The 23,694-nt window shown below is 33.4% G+C and overlaps 2 protein-coding genes across 3 annotated transcripts in view; one reads left to right on the plus strand and one right to left on the minus strand.

Moving 5' to 3' along the window:
* Positions 1 to 14,501, minus strand: LOC134714482 (neuronal acetylcholine receptor subunit alpha-10-like). 2 transcript variants are annotated; one of them, XM_063575766.1, is made up of 8 exons: positions 14,341 to 14,501; positions 12,409 to 12,672; positions 8,878 to 9,011; positions 4,206 to 4,250; positions 3,716 to 3,825; positions 2,503 to 3,038; positions 938 to 1,128; positions 1 to 348 (listed from the first exon to the last, which is right to left on the minus strand). In XM_063575766.1, the coding sequence occupies exons 1-8, from the start codon at positions 14,387 to 14,389 to the stop codon at positions 154 to 156; spliced, it is 1,524 nt and encodes a 507-aa protein (XP_063431836.1). In that variant the 5' UTR covers positions 14,390 to 14,501; the 3' UTR covers positions 1 to 153. The 2 variants fall into 2 exon arrangements, with proteins under 2 accessions (XP_063431836.1, XP_063431837.1); XM_063575767.1 differs by lacking the exon at positions 12,409 to 12,672.
* Positions 14,497 to 23,694, plus strand: part of LOC134714483 (neuronal acetylcholine receptor subunit alpha-10-like) — a 20,029-nt gene continuing 10,831 nt past the window's right edge. The window contains exons 1-4 of the mRNA XM_063575769.1: positions 14,497 to 14,706; positions 20,162 to 20,251; positions 20,801 to 20,934; positions 21,631 to 21,675. Of these exons, the coding sequence (XP_063431839.1) occupies positions 14,643 to 14,706; positions 20,162 to 20,251; positions 20,801 to 20,934; positions 21,631 to 21,675 (333 nt within the window). The 5' untranslated portion in view covers positions 14,497 to 14,642. The remainder of the gene's footprint in view (positions 14,707 to 20,161; positions 20,252 to 20,800; positions 20,935 to 21,630; positions 21,676 to 23,694) is intronic.

The raw sequence follows: 23,694 nt of genomic DNA on the forward strand, positions 1-23,694 counted from the left end.
CAGAAATCACATATTTTATATGTGTTCTCTATAACATGAGAGATTAAATGAAACTCAATGACACATTTTCTCCTGAAATCTTGAAAATAATGTTTTTAATTTTAATATACGTATGTACAATATGCAACTTATTTTTACACCTTCCGAAAAGGATTATTCTGTGTTCATGCGCACGAATATATGCGCTGTACCACTGATCAAAACAAGAACAAACAAACCAAAGCCTAATCTGTCAAGTATGACAGACAGGTACATCCACAGGTCAGGGTCATTTGGTTCCATCGTTATGTCGTCTGATGGCGACTTCCGGCCAGTCATTCCATGGAATAGTCTAACCAGCTGTGTATCCTACAAGAAACATATCAAAATCGGTATTACGTGATTGTTTATTGATTGTGATTGGGTTTTGTTAAGCCTGGATCACTGAATAAGTTCTAGAGCAACTAAAAGAAAAATGAAACTCTTAAGTTATCTTCCTTGTGTTATATAAAAATTCTTGACTAAATAAAAAATAATTGTAATTTGATAAATATTTCACTATAGTTGTCTTGTCTTCATTATGCTAACTTCATCAGATTCCGTATTACAATTGATTCGACGTGGAATGAAACTCATTGCTTCCACTCATTCCACGTTGAATTTTACTCATTGCTTCCACTCACTCTGCCCAACTTTTGTCGTAATTTTGTGTTTTCAGATTAAATGTTAACAAATAATGTGATCTCGAATACCCAGGAACTAAACGGGCTTCCGCAAATGTGTTTTTTTTTCTTTCCAAAATCTTTTAATATAAGGTCGCGATTCCTGCAAAATATAAAGCTTACTTGCTTTCATCGCTGATAAAAATTTCCACCAAAAGAAAGACTTAATAAAAGATAATTCAATTCTATATAAATATATATCGTTGTACTAACAAACATTGTTAGAGAACACTTACTGGTTTAGATTTACAGATGTGATTTTTCATTCCTGGTATTGGAACCAGCGTTACAACTGACAGAGGTTGTAAGACATAATACTTGACACTCTTTGGCATTTTTTTGTGTCCTTTATAATATACATTCAAAACTAAGACCTGCATTAGAGTTGATCCACCACTTAATACAAGTGTAAACTTCAGGAACGTTGCTGAAACAAAGAGAAAATGCATTAGCCATGAATTAGGAACTTTATTTGGTGGTTTTAAGTTATTTTTATTGGAGCATTACTGATGAGTCTTTTGCATACGAAACGTGTGTCTAGCGAATATAGTTTTAGTCTTGATATCTATGATGATTCAAACTCAATCACAAATTGACCTGATGATTGAAGGTCAAACTTACATTAATATTTTTGTTGTAGGTTTTGTATATTATAATTATAAATATTTATTCTTTCATCAGACTGTTAAGACTGTTGTAGTATATTAAAGTTCTATGTTAACATAAACCATTTCAGAAGGTGCGACGTAAAATTAAGTATTATCTTATTTCTGCCTGTTTAGTTGTCATGTCCTATACAATTAAAAAACACACAAAATTTACATATAGATATAGGAAGATGTGGTGTGAGTGCCAATGAGACAACTCTCCATCCAAATAACAATTTAAAAAAGTAAACCATTTGAGGTCAATGTTCGTCTTTCAACACGGAGCCTTGGCTCACACCGAACAACAAGATATAAAGGGCCCAAAAATTACTAGTGTCAAACCATTCAAACGGAAAAACCAACGGTCTAATCTACATAAAAAAAATGAGAAACGAGAAACATGTGTAAATTACATTAACAAACGACAACTACAATGCATCAGATTCCTCACTTAGGACAGGTGCAAACATTTGCAGCGGGATTAGACAATTTAATGGTACCAAACCTTCTCCTTTTTTCTAAAACAATAGCATAACATCACAACATAGATAAACACACGATAAAATATCAATTGGCAATCAAAAAACGTAAATTAATACACTATGAACGAATCATAAATTTGATCTGCGATATCTGAATGCAAATGCAGTTAATAAAATATTAGGGACAAACATTCAAGGCCAAAAAGCAAACAAACAAGTCAAAACAAAACCATGGCAAGACACCACTGCGAAATATTTAACCCTTCGAAAATTATCACTTTTGAAAAAATAATACAGATAAATTTTAAAATTTATACAAATTTTGTAAGTGAAAATTAGAAGATATTCAAAACAATCAAAGCTGGTATATAGACAAGATCCATATTAATATAAAATAACAAAAAGCATTATAAACAGTATCAACAGGTCGATTTAACAAGAAAATACGATTTGGGAGTACTCGCAGTTACTGACAGCTAGTTAAAAGCCAAAAACAATTCATAACAAAAAATCATGCATCAGAGACTACAACTACATGTATTATAATTGACAAGAAAGTCAGTTAGTTTGTTTGTCACTTTTAGCGACCTTGACAGGCAGGTTTTATTTGACAGAGGAAGGCAAACCGAGGACGTTAAAAACAGTACAAAAGAAGAAAAAAAGACTACATACATATCAAAGGTTCAACATCGGCAGAAGGTGGTAATTTTTCAGCAACCAACATCTGGAAAACGGAAATGGTCAACATCACAGTTAGTTGTAATCCTATTTTCTCTCCCGAGTCAACTGGAAGTATAAATCCAAGAATAGCAATAGACGTTACGAGCATTGACGGGATAATAATATTAATTACATAACCGGTTGGTTTCCTTTTCATATAGACGTAAACTGTCACATCCGGGTACGGTTCTGGGCAACATCCATAAATAACTTCATGTCGGACGATTTCACCTTTGGTGATACTCCACTCTGCGTTTTCTTTAGTCTGGGACAGGTCCACTTTACCAACCAGTGAAGTGACATCGATTTCGAATCCATTATAAACCCATGAACCAAACGTTAACGTGCAAATTTGTGAATCAAAAGGAAATCGAGACACATCCAACTGACAAAAGGTTTCTAGTTTTGTTGGAAACGTATATTTCACAGTACCATCATTGTGGAGTATAGCTCTGTAATCAAGCAATCCAAAAAACTCTTCTGCAACACTGAAAAATATTGGGAATGTCATATTTATAAGATTCTTTGTTTTTTTCTCATCTATATTTTCATGAATATTTACCAATTCATTGTTATTTGCTTGAAGTCCAGAGGCAAACGTGACTTTTGCATTTCGTGCAACCGAAGAAATCGAGTTGAAACAACGTCAGTTTTTTTAATATTAAAATAAACTATTTTCAAATGAATTCTGTAACTGTAGATTAAAATTTCACAGCATTGCAAGAAATATACTTTTTCAGCATGTATATGTGATATTCTAATGCAACAACTTTGTAACGTTCATTTTGATTGGATAACGTCACTTATTTACATGGCATCAATTGACTATTGATGCTATGGAACGTACGCGTAAGCGCAGACGGCATATGACAGATTTAAAATACATGTTTTAACGTTGTTTTATCAGTTTCATTAGAATAGAGATAACAATATTGTATTTTAAGCTCCGACGGCATCAATTTGGGATTTGCTGGTCGCAAATACCCGTTTACTGTCTCCGCTGACGCGTCGCCAGTAAACTTAATTTGCGACCATCAAATCCCCAATTGATGCCGTCGGAGCTTATAATACAATACAGTTATCTCCTAATTAACAAAGAACTTTATAATTATGTCAGTTGCTATTTGTTCGGCTAGCAAGTTTTAGCAGAAAAAAGGATAAGTACCTTTCATATAGACTGATATCTGGCATCCATACAGATTCTATCGGTAAAATGATTTTATTTGTTCCGTTGTAATCTGTTACGTTCCAAACCAAATTACAGTCAAACCAGCCCTGTGTGAAGGATTAAAATGATGCAATAATTACATGCCTTCATTCAAAAGAAATAGGTTAATTTGCATTGAAATCAATAATGGAAATGATAATAATGAAAAACAATGAACACATCTGGCAGGTAAATTCGTATATTTGCTTTATATGGTTACTTTTATTTTTTTTCTTCACTTTTACACTATTTAGTTTAAACATATTCATTTGTAGTGGATTGTAAAAACAAATTATAACAACTTATATCAACCCCTTTATGCTTTGCTGGTGCGAGTGCTGCCATGTAGCGGCATTAGCCTTCTCTTTTTTCGAAATCTAGGGTGTCTTTTACAATGTACGTTCAAGAGAGATATTGCTCCCTCTCTCTTATAATTATAGTTATTTACCCATCGCATCCATGCACTGAGTACTAATATCTGTTCTGGTTCGTCCTGCAACAAAGAAAACATTGAAGGTACATTTAAAAATATAGTTTTGCCTGTCGTAAAATTATAACGTTCACATGTCAGGTAAGCGATATCGGGGCTATTGTATATGTATCATTCTAAAGATTTAACTTATCAGGCACTGTAACTTTATACTGGTTATTTCCGTCAAATCCAAACATAGAATATGAATGATATTCCTTCTTAAATTTGCATAAGATTGGTTCGTTAACATATAATTTCCAGTGGTAATTTTAGTTTTTAATAATGAAATAATGTAAGAAAAAAACAATTCTTTTACGACAGAATATAACAGTTATAAGGTAAAGAAGATAAAGCGGCTGAGAGCTCATACCCTACCACATATAATTTGTTCTTTCCCTTGTTCGATATTATATACCTCAATGGTTTCGTTGGTTGCTGTATTTGTTTAATTTTTTTATAAAGCATATTAACTTTGGTGGTCTTCTTTGATTTTTTTTACATAGATCAATACTCTACGGTTTGGGTTTTGTTGAAGGTTGTTGAAGGTTGTTTGATGTTTTATAATTATTTACATCCTTGTTCTTGGGTCTATGTTGTATAACTGACTCAATGAAACTCATAATGAACCTGTACATGACAAGAGTGCACACACTGAAACATCTCGCCTTCTTTACTAATCATTGATATTATGTTGATAGTCCTAGGTATAAAGCTTTATTACAACTGTCACATAAATTTAACAAACCAAGAAAACTAAACATTGACCTTTGAACCATGAAAATGAGGTCAAGGTCAGATGAAACATGCCAGGAAGACATGTACAGCTAACAATTCTCCGTACAACAAATATAGTTGACCTATTGCTTATAGTTTAAGAAAAACAGACTAAAACACAAAACTTAACACAAAGCAATGAACCGTGAAAATGAGGTCAAGGTCAAATAAAACCTGCGCAACTGACATATAGATCATAAAATATTTCCATACACCAAATAAAGTTGACATATTGCATATAGTAATAGAAAAAAAGACCAAAACTCAAAAACTTAACTTTGACCACTGAACCATGAATATAAGGTCATGGTCATAATTTTTTTTTATGACACTGTCAGCTAGACATGAACACCTTACAATCATTCCATACACCAAATATAGTAGACCTATTGCATACAGTATAAGGAAAACAGACCAAAACACAAAAACTTAACTATAACCACTGAACCATGAAAATGAGGTCAAGGTCAGATGACACCTGCCAGTTGGACATGTACACCTTACAGTCCTTCCATACACCCAATATACTTCACCTATTGCTTATAGTATCTGAGATATGGACTTCACCACGAAAACGTAACCTTGTTCACTGATCCATGAAATGAGGTTGAGGTCAAGTGAAAACTGTCTGACGGGCATGAGGACCTTGCAAGATACGCACATACCAAATATAGTTATCCTATTACTTATAATAAGAGAGAATTTAACATTACAAAAAATCTTAACATTTTTTTCAAGTAGTCACTGAACAATGAAAATGAGGTCAAGGACATTGGACATGTGACTGACAGAAACTTCGTAACATGAGGCATCCACATACAAAGTATGAAGCATCCAGGTCTTCCACCTTCTAAAATATAAAGCTTTTAAGAAGTGAGCTAACACCGCCGCCGCCGTAGCCGCCGCCGCCGGATCACTATCCCTATGTCGAGCTTTCTGCGACAAAAGTCGCAGGCTCAACAAAAATGAAACATTGATCAATGAACCATTAAAATGAAGTCAAGGTCAGATGAACCATGTTAGGCAAACATGTACAGCTAACAATTCTTCAATAAAACAAATATAGTTGACTTATTGCTTATAAATAAAGAAAAACAGACCAAAACACAAACACTTAAAACTTTGCAATGGACCGTGAAAATGAGGTCATGGTCAAAGAAAACCTGCGTAATCGACATATAAATCATAAAATATTTCCATACACCAAATATATTGACCTAATGCATAAAGTATTAGAAAAATAGAACAAAAGTAAAAAACCATGAAAATGAGGTCAAGGTCAGATGACACCTGCCAGTTGGACATGTACACCTTACAGTCCTTCCATACATCCAATATACTAGACCTATCGCTTATAGTATCTGAGATATGGACTTGACCACGGAAACTTAACCTTGTTCACTGATCCATGAAATGAGGTCAAGGTCAAGTGAAAACTGTCTGACATGCATCAGGACCTTGCAAGGTACGCACACACCAAATATAGTTATCCAATTACTTATAATAAGAGAGAATTTAACATTACAAAAAATCTGAACTTTTTTTCAAGTAGTCAATGAACCATGAAAATGAGGTCAAGGACATTGGACATGTGACTGACGGAAAGTTCGTAACATGAGGCATCTATATACAAAGTATGAAGCATCCAGGTTCTCTACCTTCTAAAATATGAAGCTTTTAAGAAGTGAGCTAACACCGCCGCCGGATCACTATCCCTATGTCGAGCTTTCTGCAACAAAAGTTGCAGGCTCGACAAAAATTACGATAAAAGATATTAACAATTTCTGCTGGACTATACTTGTGTTTACGTATCATTTAAACGAAAGCATATAAGCACTTTTTTATCAGGTAAAAATAATCTAAGGTGTATTAGTGTGATGATTTTGTATCTTCGGTAAGAATGTTTACATTTATAATTTAGTTACAGTTCGGCAGGAGCCTTCTTTTATATATTTGTATACATACTTTAATTTAATTTATTGTTATGCGTTTACTTTTCTACATTGGTTAGAGGTATAGGGGAGGGTTGAGATCTCACAAACATGTTTAACCCCGCCGCATTTTTGCGCCTGTCCCAAGTCAGGAGCCGCTGGCCTTTGTTAGTCTTGTATTATTTTAATTTTAATTTCTTGTGTACAATTTGGAAATTAGTATGGCGTTCATTATCACTGAACTAGTATATATTTGTTTAGGGGCCAGCTGAAGGACGACTCCGGGTGCGGGAATTTCTCGCTACATTGAAGACCTGTTGGTGACCTTCTGCTGTTGTTTTTTTATTTGGTCGGGTTGTTGTCTCTTTTACACATTCCCCATTTCCATTCTCAATTTTATTTAATAAACGTATAACAGAATAAGATGTTCCGCAGGTAAACTTTGGGTCAGGTCAAATGTGAAGGGGTGTTCCAAAGGAAACTGTCCAAATGAGTAACGATACACTTTGGTAGAACACCCCTCATTCAAAAATAGTACGGCTATCATTGGGGTATATTAGCAGGATAGAATCCTAGCTCTTTGTCATTCGTCTGATGCTACAAAGACGATGACAATGATACGTACGGTACGTGATTAGAGAAAGGATATTTGAGATTGTTGTCTCTTATATCAGTCTATTACTAAGTGTAATAAAGAACAGGTTGGTGCCTGTTCATATTCTCTAATATAGAATTGCATTCATGATGTAATGCAACAAAGAACAAGTTTTGTGCCTGTTCTTTATACTTGTTCAACTGTAGTTTGTCAAGTATGAAGTTAACCGTACAGGACAATAAAATTGAGAATGGAAATGGGGAATGTGTCAAAGAGACAACAACCCGACCAAAATAAAAAAACACAACAGCAGAAGGTCACCAACAGGTCTTCAATGTAGCGAGAAATTCCCGCACCTGGAGGCGTCCTTCAGCTGGCCCCTAAACAAATATATACTAGTTCAGTGATAATGAACGCCATACTAATTTCCAAATTGTACACAAGAAACTAAAATTTAAATAATACAAGACTAACAAAGGCCAGAGGCTCCTGACTTGGGACAGGCGCAAAAATGCGGCGGGGTTAAACATGTTTGTGAGATCTCAACCCTCCCCCTATACCTCTAACCAGTGTAGAAAAGTAAAAGCATAACAATACGCACATTAAAAGTCAGTTCAAGAGAAGTCCGAGTCTGATGTCAGAAGATGTAACCAAAGAAAATAAACAAAATGACAATAATACATAAATAACAACAGACTACTAGCAGTTAACTGACATGCCAGCTCCAGACTTCAATTAAACTGACTGAAAGATTATGATTTCATCATATGAACATCAGGCACAATCCTTCCCGTAAGGGGTTTAGTATCATACCATCATAACATATATGAAAGAACATAACCCGTGTCATGCCAACAACTGTTTTTAGAATAAATGTGTTTAGTTCCGACAAGTATAGATCTGTGTGACCAACTTGTAGGGTACAATGTACCATTAAGACAAGTCATAGCTTGAAGGGTATCAACATGTATAGAGCAAGTATGGATCTGTGTGACCAACTTGTAAGGTGCAAAATAGTTCCAAGAGAACAAGGACAAGTGTGAGTCTGTGTTATCAACTTGTAAGGTACATAACTGTGCCAGGAGGACAAGTTTGTTCCTGACCCCAGGAAAAGTTTGTAATAGTGTTGTATATATTTGAAGTAGAATTATTGTATATTATAGTTTATGAGAACGCAAAGAGCAGTTGCACATATTTTGGTTCATTGACGTAAATATAGGAATAAAGTTTAATGGTTATGTATTTTGTTAATAGAATATTTTTGATCCAGTATCAAACTGGTAACGAACTCATTCTAAAATAGAAACAGACACGCTTACCCTGTGTACACGTTACATTAGTAACTTACCAAATTGATGAGCTGACGTATTGCAATGTCTATAGTAACAGTGACCTTATCTGATGCTTCACAGTAGGGAATCACGCTTGATTCATAACTTTCTCCGATATCCAGTGACAAATCTATGTAACCGGTGTCCATACCTACATTAAAGCCAAATATTAATTGAATGTAAAAGGTGTGTCTGAATTTTGATTTTTTTTCCATGTCAACCTTTGTCAAATGATCTTCCTTTTTTTTTATGGTTGTGAATGTCAAATTTTAACATAACATTAACATATTATTTTTATATATTTTCAAACATTGGAAATATACTGAGTGCCAATGGAAACGCAACACTTTTTTTTTTAATCTTATAATTTTTATTTCTTTTATATAAGAACTTTTGTATAGTTGGTTGAAAATGACTTTTAAAACAATTGTCGACAACGTTACAGTTGGGCGATTTTAGGAACATATGCTAAGTAAGGGTTATTGTGAATAGACATAAACCGAGTTCACCGCTTTTCAACAAACGCACCAGTTTCACGATTTTGTCATTTAGATCTTGACTAATATCATGAATGTTCCCGCCCTTATTGTTAAGAAATTCTGATAAACATCTGAGTAAATGCCAGGACTTTCTGACAACCAGCAACATGCAGTTTTGGGCATGATCCAATGAAGCCTTTCACAGCATACAATTACGTGGAGACTGAGGTTCTAGCCTCTACAATAACCCAAATCATCCACAAATTCAACCAAAATGGATCATTTAATAATAAGCCACATCCCGGGGTACAAAAAGCAAGAAACACTCAGCAAGACCGATACATTTGGTCTTTAACATATCCGACATTGACTCTGATGGCTGTCCAAAGGTCACAAGAGTTCAATGGTGGTCAAGGTAGAACCTTTGGAGCAATTTCAGTAAAGCACCATTTGCGCAGAAATTGTTAAAGAGCGCCACAGTTTTTCTTTATAGTGACATCTAAAAGGCCGTTTGGCGTACACATCGAATTATGTAGACAAAAAAATCATTAATTATGTACCAAATTCGTCAGTGGTGGTTACATAGACATTTAACACCCGCCTTGGCCAAAAGTCATGCTTTTCGCCGGTTTTTTGGTCCGATCTAGCAAATTTTGCATCAGATTTGACATGGTTTAGACGATGAAAACCATCATCAATATCAACGTCCGGGGTGATCAATTCCACGACGCTGTCGAGATTGCGCTGCATCACGGGGTTGTAACATTTTTTGTTAGGACTGTGAGTTGATGATTCGACAATGTTTGATTCGTTTACCTATTGCGTCCGAAAGATGACTATGAAACATGTTTGTTTGATATCGATCTATTGTTAAAATTGTTAATTTTCAAGAACAATTTATTTTGAAAGATTATTATTTCTACTATAAATTTTATTTTTGAAACAACAAGTGTTGCGTTTTCATTGGCACTCAGTATATTTTTTATGTCGTACAGTTACACCACTGTCCCAGGTTAAGGAGAGAGGGTTGTGATCCCGCTTACATGTTTTAACCCGTCACATTCTGTATATTATATTTCTGTTCCAAGTCAGAAGCCTGTAATTCCGTGGTTGTTGTTTGTTAAATTTTGGTTTTTCGTTCTTTTTTTTGTACACTAATTTTGGCCGTTAGTTTTCTCGTTTGAATTGTTTTACATTAATTTTGTAATTTCGACGCCTTTTATAGCTGACTATGTGGTATGGGATTTGTTCATTGTTGAAGGCCGTATAGTTACTTATAGCTGTTATTAATTCATAAATTATTTTGATCTCTTGTGGAGATTTGTCTCGTTGGCAATCATACCACATTTTGAATTTCTTTTTTATACAACACTTTTATGTAAGAATTTATGGAATTTTCCAGGATTTTTTAAGCACTGTATTCATTAATATATAATGATTTGTTTTTGTTGTCTTATGAATTATTTCATGCCTCATTTATGGGCGTTATATTTTTCGGTCTGTGCGTTCCTGCGTTCGTCCGTCCGTTTGTCCGTTTGTACCGCTTAAGGTTAAACATTTTTGGTGAAGCGTTTTGTTCAAGCATCCGTGTGCTATGGACACAGTCTTGTTATATGTACTTGAATTTGCCTGAATAAAACTATACTATACTGCTAGTATCAGGGAACACTCGCACCTTGACAAACATTTACTGCCACAATGGATTTATAATCATAATTACATTTGACTACTTCAGTTGCCATGAAATAATTCCCTTCATAATACTTTTTCCTATATAAAGAAATATTCTGAAATAATATCTCCTGGGACAAATATTATGACATTGTGTATAACTAGAACTTTCTTGATAAAAATTTTTAACCTGAAGCGTGACAGGCCGCACAGACAGAAAAATATAAAAGTTATATGTATAAGTAGATAGTTACATATAGATTCTTACCTTGGTACCAGTGGATTATCGTATTTATCCAATCGAGATAGTTAAATTATCGAGGCGGCTCGGACTTTAAAATTTATAATTTAACTATCGATATTGGATAAATCCGATAATCCACGAGTAGCTATGTAAGAATCTGTTTCTCTAATGATTAAAAAGACATTTTCTTTTTTTTGTTAACCGAAAATCCCCTTCAAGTGCCTTTCACATTGCACGAAGTTGTCAATTTCATTAACACCTGGTATCAAATGTTGATTCATCCAGTTAGCTAAAAAGGTCATGACCCTTAAAATCATCCAATGATCTTTTGAGATCACCAGCAACCACACGTTGATTAAATTGTTTTATACAATGGGTTCGGAAAGGGATAAATTTCTATAGAATTAGAATTTCTCTAATTCTATGTAAATTTATCCCTTTCCGAACCCATTGTATAAAAAAATTTAATCAACGTGTGGTTGCCGGTGATCTCAGAAGATCATTGGATGATTTTAAGGGTCATGACCTTTTTAGCTAACAGGAATGAATCAAATTACTATAACAGGTGTTAATGAAATTGACAACTTCGTGCAATGTGAAAGGCGGCTCGGACTTTAAAATTGATATTAATTTAACTATCTCGATTGGATAAATCCGATAATCCACTGGTACCAATGTAAGAATCTATATTTATCTGTTTGCTCTGTTCACTCTTTTTTTTTAGGGTGGGGGGGGGGGGGGGGACATGTTCGAGATTATACACATGTTAAATGATATAGAGGAAACCAGAAGCTGAACCATAACAGCCAAATCTTTTCAACCTCACATTCGGTTGTTGCAAAATTTAAAGCACATTATGTATAAACGGAAAACTCACAATCGAAGTGGGGTATTAAATTACTAAAATCGCACATGCCATTGGGCTCTTATAAACAAATTCTAATGATAAACATTGATAGCATTTTATACTGAAGTGAAAATTATGATTATTTTTTCTCCTATGATTTTTTTTTAAATGAGATCAATAATGCTCCGAGACTCAGAGTGATATTTAGAGTCAACAACTGAGCATGTGACTCGACGATATTAGAGTCGACAACTGAGCATGTGACTCGACGATCATATACGTGAATATTAATATAAATATGATTTACCTCTGTAATCAAATGACACTTGCTCTTCTGTTTCATTGCCTTCTAAATCAACACTGTAATTTGAATTCATTTCAGTGGTTGTCATTGGAGTAGTTGACGTCAAATACGTAGACGTTTTGACATCAGTTGTATACGTAGACGTTTTGACATCAGTTGTATACGTAGATGTTTTGACATCAGTTGTAAACGTAGATGTTTTGACATCAGTTGAAGTTTCAGTCATGCAAGAATTTGTCGAAGTATTTTCATCGGCTGTTGATAATGCTGCAAGATAGGCAAATTATATTTCTGGTTAAATTTCTCTGAAAACGGCTACTGTCTTCAATATTTTCGCCCCCTTTTTTTGTTGGTATTTTACGCTCAACTGAAAGTCAACCTACTACATCGACACTATCACAGACATTATAGAACTTGTAGAAAGCAGTGGGACCCTCCTGAGAGAGGGCATACAAATCTACTTTTGGATATCAGGTCATGGTTATACAGCAGGGAACGTGGTAGCGGACCAGTCAGCAAAAGATGCACCAGTCTTCAGGACCAGTATAACGCCACAATATAAGATGTTAAAGTGCAGTTCAGATGTCAACAAAAATTAAATGGAAAAGTAAAACAGGGATACAACTACATGAATTAGTTCCTATATTGTAAGTAAGACCAATCCACTTGATTATCAGAAACCAGTTATAGAGAGAACCAGGTCAGGATTTAGAACAGGCTATTAAAAAATAAATAAATACCGCAATCAGATACATGTAGGCCAATCCCGTACGTCATTCTTCGAATGTTGTGGAGAAGAAAACACAGAACACTACCTACTTAATCGTAAGATATACCACAAGGAAAGATAATAAATAAAAAGACAGCTGTAGATAAAAACATCCCAATAGATCTTCAGGTCTCTTTCTAGCCACCAGCAAAGACAGAGGGATAAGTGAGAACAGTGAATATGATAAGAGAATATTTAAAGAGTTCAGGGCGATTTCAAGATACACTTATCCCTGATGAATTCTGATTCTTCGCATAAGTATACAAGAGAAACTATAGTACCAAGATGAATTAAGCTAACAAAAAGTTACCAGTGATGTAAAACTACATGTATTCATTGAAAGATAATTTTGTATGACAAAATTTTAAATTTGTAGTATGTTACAAATTTTGTTAAACTGAACTCATTTTTGTTGCACAAAAGTCACTTTTGTCCGTACAAAATTGAATTTCGAGTACAAAACCACAAGAGTCCAATTCGGCGCCCCGTAGGATGATAAGGTTAATAGATTTACATATTTTATATTTTAGTCATTTTAAATGTTTCATCTTTGACACTTAATTAGAAAAAAAAATCAGGATAGGGCTTTTTAATCTCTATATGTATATATTTGAAGACTGCCAGTACGTATGATGAATAAGTTGTTCGAGCACTTGTGTTGAAAAATGTAAATACATGTATAGCATTTCCCTGTTTTATTTCCCAAAACATGGAAATGCTAGACACTGTGACCGTAGAGGTCATATTCTTCCAAGATATTCCAGCATTTTCATCAATGGAAACGCACTCGGTTACATGTGTAGACTGAAGGTATTGGTTGGTTAGTGATTTTGTTTTACTGTAATGAACATGAAGCTGCACACAAAATAAAATAACAAATAAGGCAAGACACAATAAACAAATGCAATCGTCTTAATTGTCGAGAAGGTTTATGGTTGTATTAAGTCATTTTGCATGTCAAGTTTTATTATGAGTTGTCTCTCGTACTTGTACATATATATGGCTCAAATTTTTTTTTTTATTCTCATATAAATCGCAAAAAGGGATATCACTTTTAACAACGTTAGAGATAGGATTTTTTTTTAATTTTCGCTGACATATGAAACCATAAGAACAAACTAAAATATGAATATGAATTATCAAATGTGTAAGCAAAAAAATCTTACCTTGTATCATCAAAACATAGAAAACAAGAAAAACTTTTCTCGAAAACATTGCTTCACAATGAAAACTGATATAAACTTGTATTGTGACCTTTAAGAATTGTAGAGTAATGTTCAAAACACACTTTACAGTCAATATGCCTCAGGTTTAATTGGTTTCTTGGTCAACCTTTGAACATTAGTCAATCAGTTAAAGCCACATATATCATTTCTAAGTCTTCGATATTTAAAGTACTCGGGACTCACTGGCAAATTTAAAACAGGTTCTGAAGTTTGCAGCGAAATTAAACTGTGAAAAACTAACTATGTTTATCAAACAGAATTTGGCAAGCACAGCAATATTAGCGTTTATATTTATGCTGAAAATCGGTAAGTAATAATTATTTGTCATATTTACAATTTACACCTTCTGTTATTTTTAGTTTTGTATATATAATGTACCTGTCTCATCCGAATGCTCCTACACCGGATGGAATTACGGAAGAAGAAGTCTCCTACTTACTATTAGTGCTGTTCGGTGTGAGCCAAGGCTCCTTGTTGGGGGCCGTACCTAGACCTATAATGGTTTACTTTTATAAATTATTACTTAGATAGAGAGCTGTTTCTTTGGCACTCATACCACATCTTCGTATATCTACGAAATATAAAAAAGAAGATGTGGTATGATTGCCAATGAGACAGCTATCTACAAAATACCAAAATGACACAAACATTAACAACTATAGGTCACCGTACGGCCTTCAACAATGAGCAAAGCCCATACCGAAAAGTCAGCTGTAAAAGGCCCCGATAAGACAATGTAAAACAATTCAAACGAGAAAACTAACGGCCTTATTTATGTAAAACAAATGAACGAAAAACAAATATGTAACACATAAACAAACGACAACCACTGAATTACAGGCTCCTGAATAAAGACGTCATAAACAGCCAGAGAAGAACATGACCTTGTGCAATGCCAAGTTACAGGTATCTACAGATTGAAGATCCATGAAAATGTATATGTATATAACATATTAGTAATATTTAGTTAGCTTTTAATCTTCTGATCAGAAAATCAATATTTATACCAATAAAAACAATATTCAATGATCTTATTACAGTGATGAATTATAGGTAACCTTTTAGAATAAGTTTATTTAAAGGAGCAACAAGTTTACATGGATAATTTCTAAATTTCCGGGCACGGTTAACAACATTTCCGTAAAAATGAGGATGTGCTATCCCGTTTGAAATAAGTTTTTTACAGGTACAACCAAACTTCAAATCCAAATCTTTATATCTATGGAAAAATTTAGTAAAGGTTTTAAGTAATTCATTATTACGATATCCTTGGTTTAATAATTTACCAGTAATACATAGGTTGCGTTCGTTAAAGTCAAAAACGTCACAACAGACACGGGCATAGCAAACAAGTTGTGAAATATAAACACCGCCAAGACGGTGCCAAAGGAACATCACCATCTAAAAATGGAAAATTAACAATAGGGAACGAAAAATCGTCTCTTTTGTCGTAAATTTTAGTGTGTAGTTTCCCGCTTAAAACCGAAATATCTAAATCCAAGAAAGGACAGTTATTACCGAATACATTTGATTTATTTAAAGTAAGTTCCTTGGGGTAAATTTCAGCAGTATATTGAGAAAGAAAATTCTTGATTATTTAACGAAAAAATATCAAGAACGGTAAGTGTTGTTGAATTTATCAATTAAATGCAATTTCGACCGGTCTTTACTGAGTTCAGTCATAAACTGTGACTCGTAACAGAACAAAAACAAGTCTGCTATTAAAGAGGCACAATAAGTGCCCATGGGGATACCTACAACCTGTCGATAAACCTTTGTTGAAAGTCTGTTTTGACATGCACATACAGTAACATTATACGTTATAATATGCACTTTTTATAGTTTTAATGAACTCAGGAGCCTCTGGCCTTTGTTATTTTTAATTTTAGTTTCTTGTGTATAATTTGGAGTTTGGCGTTCATCATAGTAGCACTAAACTAGTATATACCTTTGTTTAGGGGCCAGCTAAAGGACGACTCCGGGTGTGGGAATTTTCCTTGCATTGAAGGTGTAATACCACCAAATCATGGTACGTCACATCCGAAAGTAGGTCTAAAAAAATATTCCCTTGAATTTGACCATTGTAGGTAATTAATCCTACATTTTATTGCAGTAAAACTATTTCTGTGTCATAAACACATGTGTTGGGTATTTCAAAACACCATTATTTTTTATTTGTGATTTCTATAGACAATTTTGTAATCTTGAGGTTACGTTATAGATAATGCATATTTTAAGGTTTTTCTTGTCGTAGAACACACCGAGGGGTGTCAGGATTGATCAAATGAAAGACCGACCGGAGGGAGGTCTTTCTTTGAACAATCCTGACACCCCAAGGTGTGTTCTACGACAAGAAAAACCTTAAAATATGCATTATCTGACTTATATACCGTCAAAAAATATTAATTTTATAAAGATTTGTAAAATTTAGTATCCTTTTTTACCGACATCACTAAAGTGGGATATTCCTTTCTAATGCGTTCGGGTTTTAATACGCCCTGCGGCTCATTTAAAATGTGAAATAAAACTCACTAAATAATTTAGATATAAACCTTTTAAAATTGTTATCCATACACAATAAAAATATTACTGTAACTGCATGAAGTAAGACAAATTGTAAGTTATTTATTTAACCACTTAGCTTATGGAAAAGGGAGAGGGGTATGCTTTTTTCTATTTGGTATGCTATTTCTATCGCGGAAAAGTTGTTATTTATTTAACCATTTTACTAGAATCGAATGAAAATTTCAGAAAGATTGTCTTTCGAATAGCAATACATTTTATTAATATAAGATAATCAGGATAAAATTATATACCCTTCGCACCCGACCCTTTCGTGAGTTACGTTAATGTTATTCAATAGAATATAAGATTATTTTATTAGTTGATCATTTGATATAGAGTAAGTGGTATACATAAATTTAAAAAAAGATAAGAACTGACACGAAGACGAATATAAATACATGTAGGTCACAGTATGATTTCCTATTCAGTGTGTATCGTTCTGAACATGCATGAAATATTTGCCACTGGACGTTAAGCAAGCAACCAAAAATCAATCAACCTATTCAGTTTGACTCAATAAGATTTTTAAAATCTTACACACGAATATGTTAAATCTGGATTTATTTTATGAAAGTCTACATTAAAATTCATCTGACATATATGATAATGTTTCTTTATTATAGCGATAAATCAACAAAACTTCACGTTATTTATTTCTAAAATTAAATTGCGGGACTACAATGACGGTTTCTTTTACAACTATCATCGGTTGAACTTTAGAAAATAAATTTCCAAATCGTCAACAAAAAACTATTAGACGAATAAAATTTTGAAATAAATCGTAGATTTCATGTTTATTAAGGAAAATAATGACCTTACACAGGTAATTATTTTATGCCTTGGAGCATATACCATATAAACATGGTATCGTCCGGGTTGATTCTGAAAAAGAATGACCTGACGTTCTGAAAGAAAATAACTCCATATAGGTATATAATTTCTTATATGCAATGAAATGTTATGTGAAACTTTTTCTATAGAACTGGACAGGATAAAACTTTACTCATGCCAAGTATTTCTTTATTTGAAACAAAGATAAATTCTGCACAATTTTTTGAAAAGTGCAAATTTAACAAAGACTAATAGGGGAATATCAATGGTGGTATTACACCTGGAGACCTATTGGTGACCTTCTGCTTTTGTCTGTTCTATGGGTTGTTGTCTCTTTTTCAACATATTTATTATAAACGGCTTTTATATTTTGTATACTAAAGCAGTTCTGCTTTTGGCTATCTTCAGTTTTTACTTTGAGCCTGAGTCTTATGTTGCAGAAAGCGAAACTGGAAGGTGATCCGACTGCCTTAATTTCCTGATTACTGTTTTAAAAACTCCAAAAAGGAAACAACTTGATGCTTTCAACTTTGCATATACAACTGTATATACCATGCCTTGTGAAGTTTTTGTCTGTCATATGTCAATTGTCCTTTAACGCATTTTTATGGTTCAGTGACAACTTGAAAAAAGTGGGTTTTTTTGTAATCTTGATTACTCTCTCATTATGAGTTATATATGATACATATATTTGATTCGTGTGTTTACCTTGCAAGGCATTCATACCTCTAAGACAGCCTTGTCTTATTCTTCTTTCAATAAAGATTCAGAACCTCGAGTGTATACATGACTATTGCTGGTTTAATCACTATACCTTATAAGTTTCCTCCTCCATTATCAAATCCAGCAGTAGCTGGTATTGCAATATCTATTTTCAAATTAAAACTTTTTACATCTAGGATCTATAGAGTTTATGATGTGAGAAGCTCCTGTCAAGGCCTCTGGTAGTATGGTAAGACTGTCCTTGAACCTTGCTAGTGTAGCAGATGTTGTGACTTTTTCTGATAAAGTGCTTCATTCCCTAGTTGATATTGTGGAGAGGTGGTACATGTATCTTTGTTGGTAATTTAGAATACGCTGTTGGTGTATGTGATGTCGATACATTTAATTTGCTGTTGTACTATCAGCCCCTGTAGGCCTGGAGATATCATCAGCTAAGTAGTCAGTACTTCGGTACTGCCATGATTTATAACTAACTATCTAAAACTGTTGTTTTAAATTTTGAAATTGTATAGACACTTCCTCAAGCAACGTTGACCGTAGATGGATTAATTTTCTTAGGACTTTTTTTGGTTTATAACTCTTCAACATATAAAAAAGAAGATGTGGTATGATTGCCAATGAGTCAACTATCTACAAAAGACCAAAATTACACAGACATTAACAACTATAGTATATTGTCACCGTACGGCCTTCAACAATGAGCAAAGCCCATACCGCATAGTCAGCTATAAAAGGCCCCGATCAGACAATGTAAAACAATTCAAACGAGAAAACCAACGGCCTTATTTATGTAAAAAAATGAAAGAAAAAAACAAATATGTAACACATAAACAAACGATTTTTGTTCTTCATACATCATAGGCTTTCAAATATTCGACTTTTAGTGTTCCTGATGAAGATAAATCAAGAAAAGCGTCTCGAACGCATGCAATTTATAATGTGTTGTTTTTATTTTTTTGTTAAAAGAAACTTGTCTTCGAGATCATGGAACATAATCCAAAGAATAAGTTTGATTTGTTTTTTAATATCTGTATTTTACTGATAAATCAATCATTTTTTAGTCAACATAACACTTTTACACGGACAGCAGCAATAGCATAATAAACAGAGGGTTTGCGGAACACCTTAAGAAATTTTTATGGAAACTATCGAAACTCAGAATTTAAAAAAAAACCAAGTCGGCCATTCTGGATATATACAGATTACAATGTAAAATGAACTATTGGCCCACCGCAATTTGTTGAAAAGAAATACATCAAAGTTGACCAAAATAACTAGCACTAATGATATCGTATACATGTACAATGTATTTGTTGTTCGAACCAGTGGGAGTTTTAGATTTTTTTCTGAACCTTAAATATGAAATTTTGATTTTAAGATATTTTTTACCAAAACTTGGCTTAACAAAACCGCAGCAAGAAAATCAGTTTGTAGTGGACTAAGAATGATTTTACACTAGTAATTTTGGGGCCCTTTATAGCTTGTTGTTCGGTGTGAGTCAAGGCTCCGTGTTGAAGGCCGTACTTTAACCTATAATGGTTTAATTTTATAAATTGTTATTTGGATGGAGAGTTGTCTCATTGGCACTCACACCACATCTTCCTATATCTACATGTATCTAAGAAAATGTTATTTATGATAGGTTTTACAGATCAGAAGTTATTGAATAAGGAAAAGAATGACAAAGCATCTAAAAGTGGCGATTCGTCCACAAACACAGCAAATATCAACGGTACTGTATGATTTACACACAACACTTCTTAAATGCGTCGATTTCCTTATTAGACGAAATTTATTGAAACAGCAACTTCCCCGCAGACACATGCAATCATAGCGAACGAGTTGGGAGAACATGCAAAACACAAGAAAAGACAAAACCGACATTAACTTCCAAAATATAAAATTGAGATATTAAAGCTTTATCGATTCTATATATAAAGATATATTAAGTAAAATGTATCATGTTTTAGGTAGAATACAGACTTTTCTCTTAGTTTTAATCAACATTCTTCGAATTGTCAAAAATCAATAATATTTGCAAAAATCATAATAACATTTATTTTTTGTTAATAACTCATTTCAAGTCAGTTTCTTAATTCAACCAATTCCGATTATTCACTGCAGTCGTGACAACCAACTAATGTAACAGTACTGTATATATTTTCTACCTGGCTTCTTTATAATATCATAAGTCCACAAGTTATAAAAAAAATAGTATACAGAAAATATAAACGCTTTTCATCCTTTCCATTGACTAAAACAAACAACTCTATTATTTCAGGGGAGGCCTCTTTGTTGGCAAACTTAACGGCAACAATATTAACAAATTATGACCAAGCACTGTTGCCGAAATGTACCGGTCGGAAACGAGTAGTTTTAGACATAAACATGGCTGTAAGACAACTGATATTACTCGTAAGTACATCCTCTAAAAGTTCATAGTTGTTTCGATATCATAGACTTTATTTTTATCAAAAAAACTAAACTAGTATTAACTGATGCACCGTTATAAAATTAGAAAAAAACCAAGCATTTTAACGGTTTCATTTCTGTTGCAAGAAAATACTTGTTAAAAATACAAAATGGACGTGTTTTCTTTACACTATTTTAAACATCCAGTTATAAGGCTGACTCTATTTAAATATATAGATACGTGAAACATTAAGCATGTGTAGTACTGAGACAACTTGAAGGCGAAGATAACCAGATAGAAAATGACATACAAGACATTTGGGTAACGGGAAAAAAGACCAACAACAACTTTCAAAATATAACCATAAACAATTAAGATTGAGGAATACATGTACGAACTCATGTTATTCAAAAACGAAATGGTAACTGTTCCATTATTGACATCTATTGTTTTCTAGTGCACTTACAACATCAAATAAATGTAGCAACGACATATGGACAAATCAGTGGTAAAACATGTACAATTTGTGACTTCATATCCTTTTTATGACGAACCCTTAGTTCAATAGCTTCCTTGTAAGCGGATTGATTTCGGCAAATGTATTTTGTAAGTGCCATTGGCTGCATTTTTTTATATATATTATTTGATCCCTTTTATTTGTTTAAAAATTCTAATTCTATTTCAATGATACTTTGCAGGATGAACCTGAACAAATCGTGAAATTCAATATGTGGTTGCGCTTGGTAAGTCAAACGTTAACTTATTTGATGTTTAAATCAGTCGTGTTGTATCTTTGTTTGATGTTAAGTCAGTCGTGTTGTATCTTTGTTTGATGTTTAAGTCAGTCCTGTTGTTATTTTTATCGTTGTTTGATGTTTAAGTCAGTCGTGTTGTTATTTGTATCTTTGTTTGATGTTTAAGTCAGTCGTGTTGTATCGTTGTTTGATGTTTAAGTCAGTCGTATTGTTATTTGTATCGTTGTTTGATGTTTAAGTCAGTCGTGTTGTTATTTGTATCGTTGTTTGATGTTTAAGTCAGTTGTGTTGTTATTTGTATCGTTATTTGATGTTTAAGTCAGTCGTGTTGTATCTTTGTTTGATGTTTAGGTCAGTCGTGTTGTTATTTGTATCTTTGTTTGATGTTTAAGTCAGTCGTGTTGTTATTTGTATCGTTGTTTGATGTTTAAGTCAGTCGTGTTATTTTTTGTATCGTTGTTTGATGTTTAAGTCAGTTGTGGTGTTATTTGTATCGTTATTTGATGTTTAAGTCAGTCGTGTTGTATCTTTATTTGATGTTTAAGTCAGTCGTGTTGTATCTTTGTTTGATGTTTTAGTCATTCGTGTTGTTATTTGTATCTTTGTTTGATGTTTTAGTCATTCGTGTTGTTATTTGTATCGTTGTTTGATGTTTAAGTCAGTCGTGTTATTTTTTGTATCGTTGTTTGATGTTTAAGTCAGTCGTGTTGTTATTTGTATCGTTATTTGATGTTTAAGTCAGTTGTGTTGTATCTTTATTTGATGTTTAAGTCAGTCGTGTTGTATCTTTGTTTGATGTTTTAGTCATTCGTGTTGTTATTTGTATCTTTGTTTGATGTTTAAGTCAGTCGTGTTGTTATTTGTATCGTTGTTTGATGTTTAAGTCAGTCGTGTTATTTTTTGTATCGTTGTTTGATGTTTAAGTCAGTTGTGTTGTTATTTGTATCGTTATTTGATGTTTAAGTCAGTCGTGTTGTATCTTTGTTTGATGTTAAGGTCAGTAATGTTGTTATTTATATCTTTGTTTGATGTTTAAGTCAGTCGTGTTGTTATTTGTATCGTTGTTTGATGTTTAAGTCAGTCGTGTTGTGTCGTTGTTTGATGTTTAAGTCAGTCGTGTTATTATTAGTATCGTTGTTTGATGTTTAAGTCAGTCGTGTTGTATCTTTATTTGATGTTTAAGTCAGTCGTGTTGTATCTTTGTTTGATGTTTTAGTCATTCGTGTTGTTATTTGTATCTTTGTTTGATGTTTAAGTCAGTCCTGTTGTTATTTGTATCTTTGTTTGATGTTTCATTCAGTCGTATCGTTGTTTGATGTTTAAATCAGTCGTGTTGTATCGTTATTTGATGTTTAAGTCAGTCGTGTTGTATCTTTGTTTGATGTTTTAGTCAGTCGTGTTGTTATTTGTATCTTTGTTTGATGTTTAAGTCAGTCGTGTTGTTATTTGTATCGTTGTTTGATGTTTAAGTCAGTCGTGTTGTGTCGTTGTTTGATGTTTAAGTCAGTCGTGTTATTATTAGTATCGTTGTTTGATGTTTAAGTCAGTCGTGTTGTATCTTTGTTTGATGTTAAGTCAGTCGTGTTGTATCTTTGTTTGATGTTTTGGTCATTCGTGTTGTTATTTGTATCTTTGTTTGATGTTTAAGTCAGTCCTGTTGTTATTTGTATCTTTGTTTGATGTTTCATTCAGTCATGTTGTATCGTTATTTGATGTTTAAGTCAGTCGTGTTGTTATTTGTATCGTTGTTTGATGTTTAAGTCAGTCGTGTTGTATCGTTATTTGATGTTTAAGTCAGTCGTGTTGTTATTTGTATCGTTGTTTGATGTTTAAGTCAGTCGTGTTGTGTCGTTGTTTGATGTTTAAGTCAGTCGTGTTATTATTAGTATCGTTGTTTGATGTTTAAGTCAGTCGTGTTGTATCTTTATTTGATGTTTAAGTCAGTCGTGTCGTATCTTTGTTTGATGTTTTAGTCATTCGTGTTGTTATTTGTATCTTTGTTTGATG

The sequence above is a fragment of the Mytilus trossulus genome, chromosome 4 (genome assembly GCF_036588685.1).
Source record: "Mytilus trossulus isolate FHL-02 chromosome 4, PNRI_Mtr1.1.1.hap1, whole genome shotgun sequence".
In the NCBI taxonomy this organism is placed as follows: Eukaryota; Metazoa; Mollusca; class Bivalvia; order Mytilida; family Mytilidae; genus Mytilus; species Mytilus trossulus.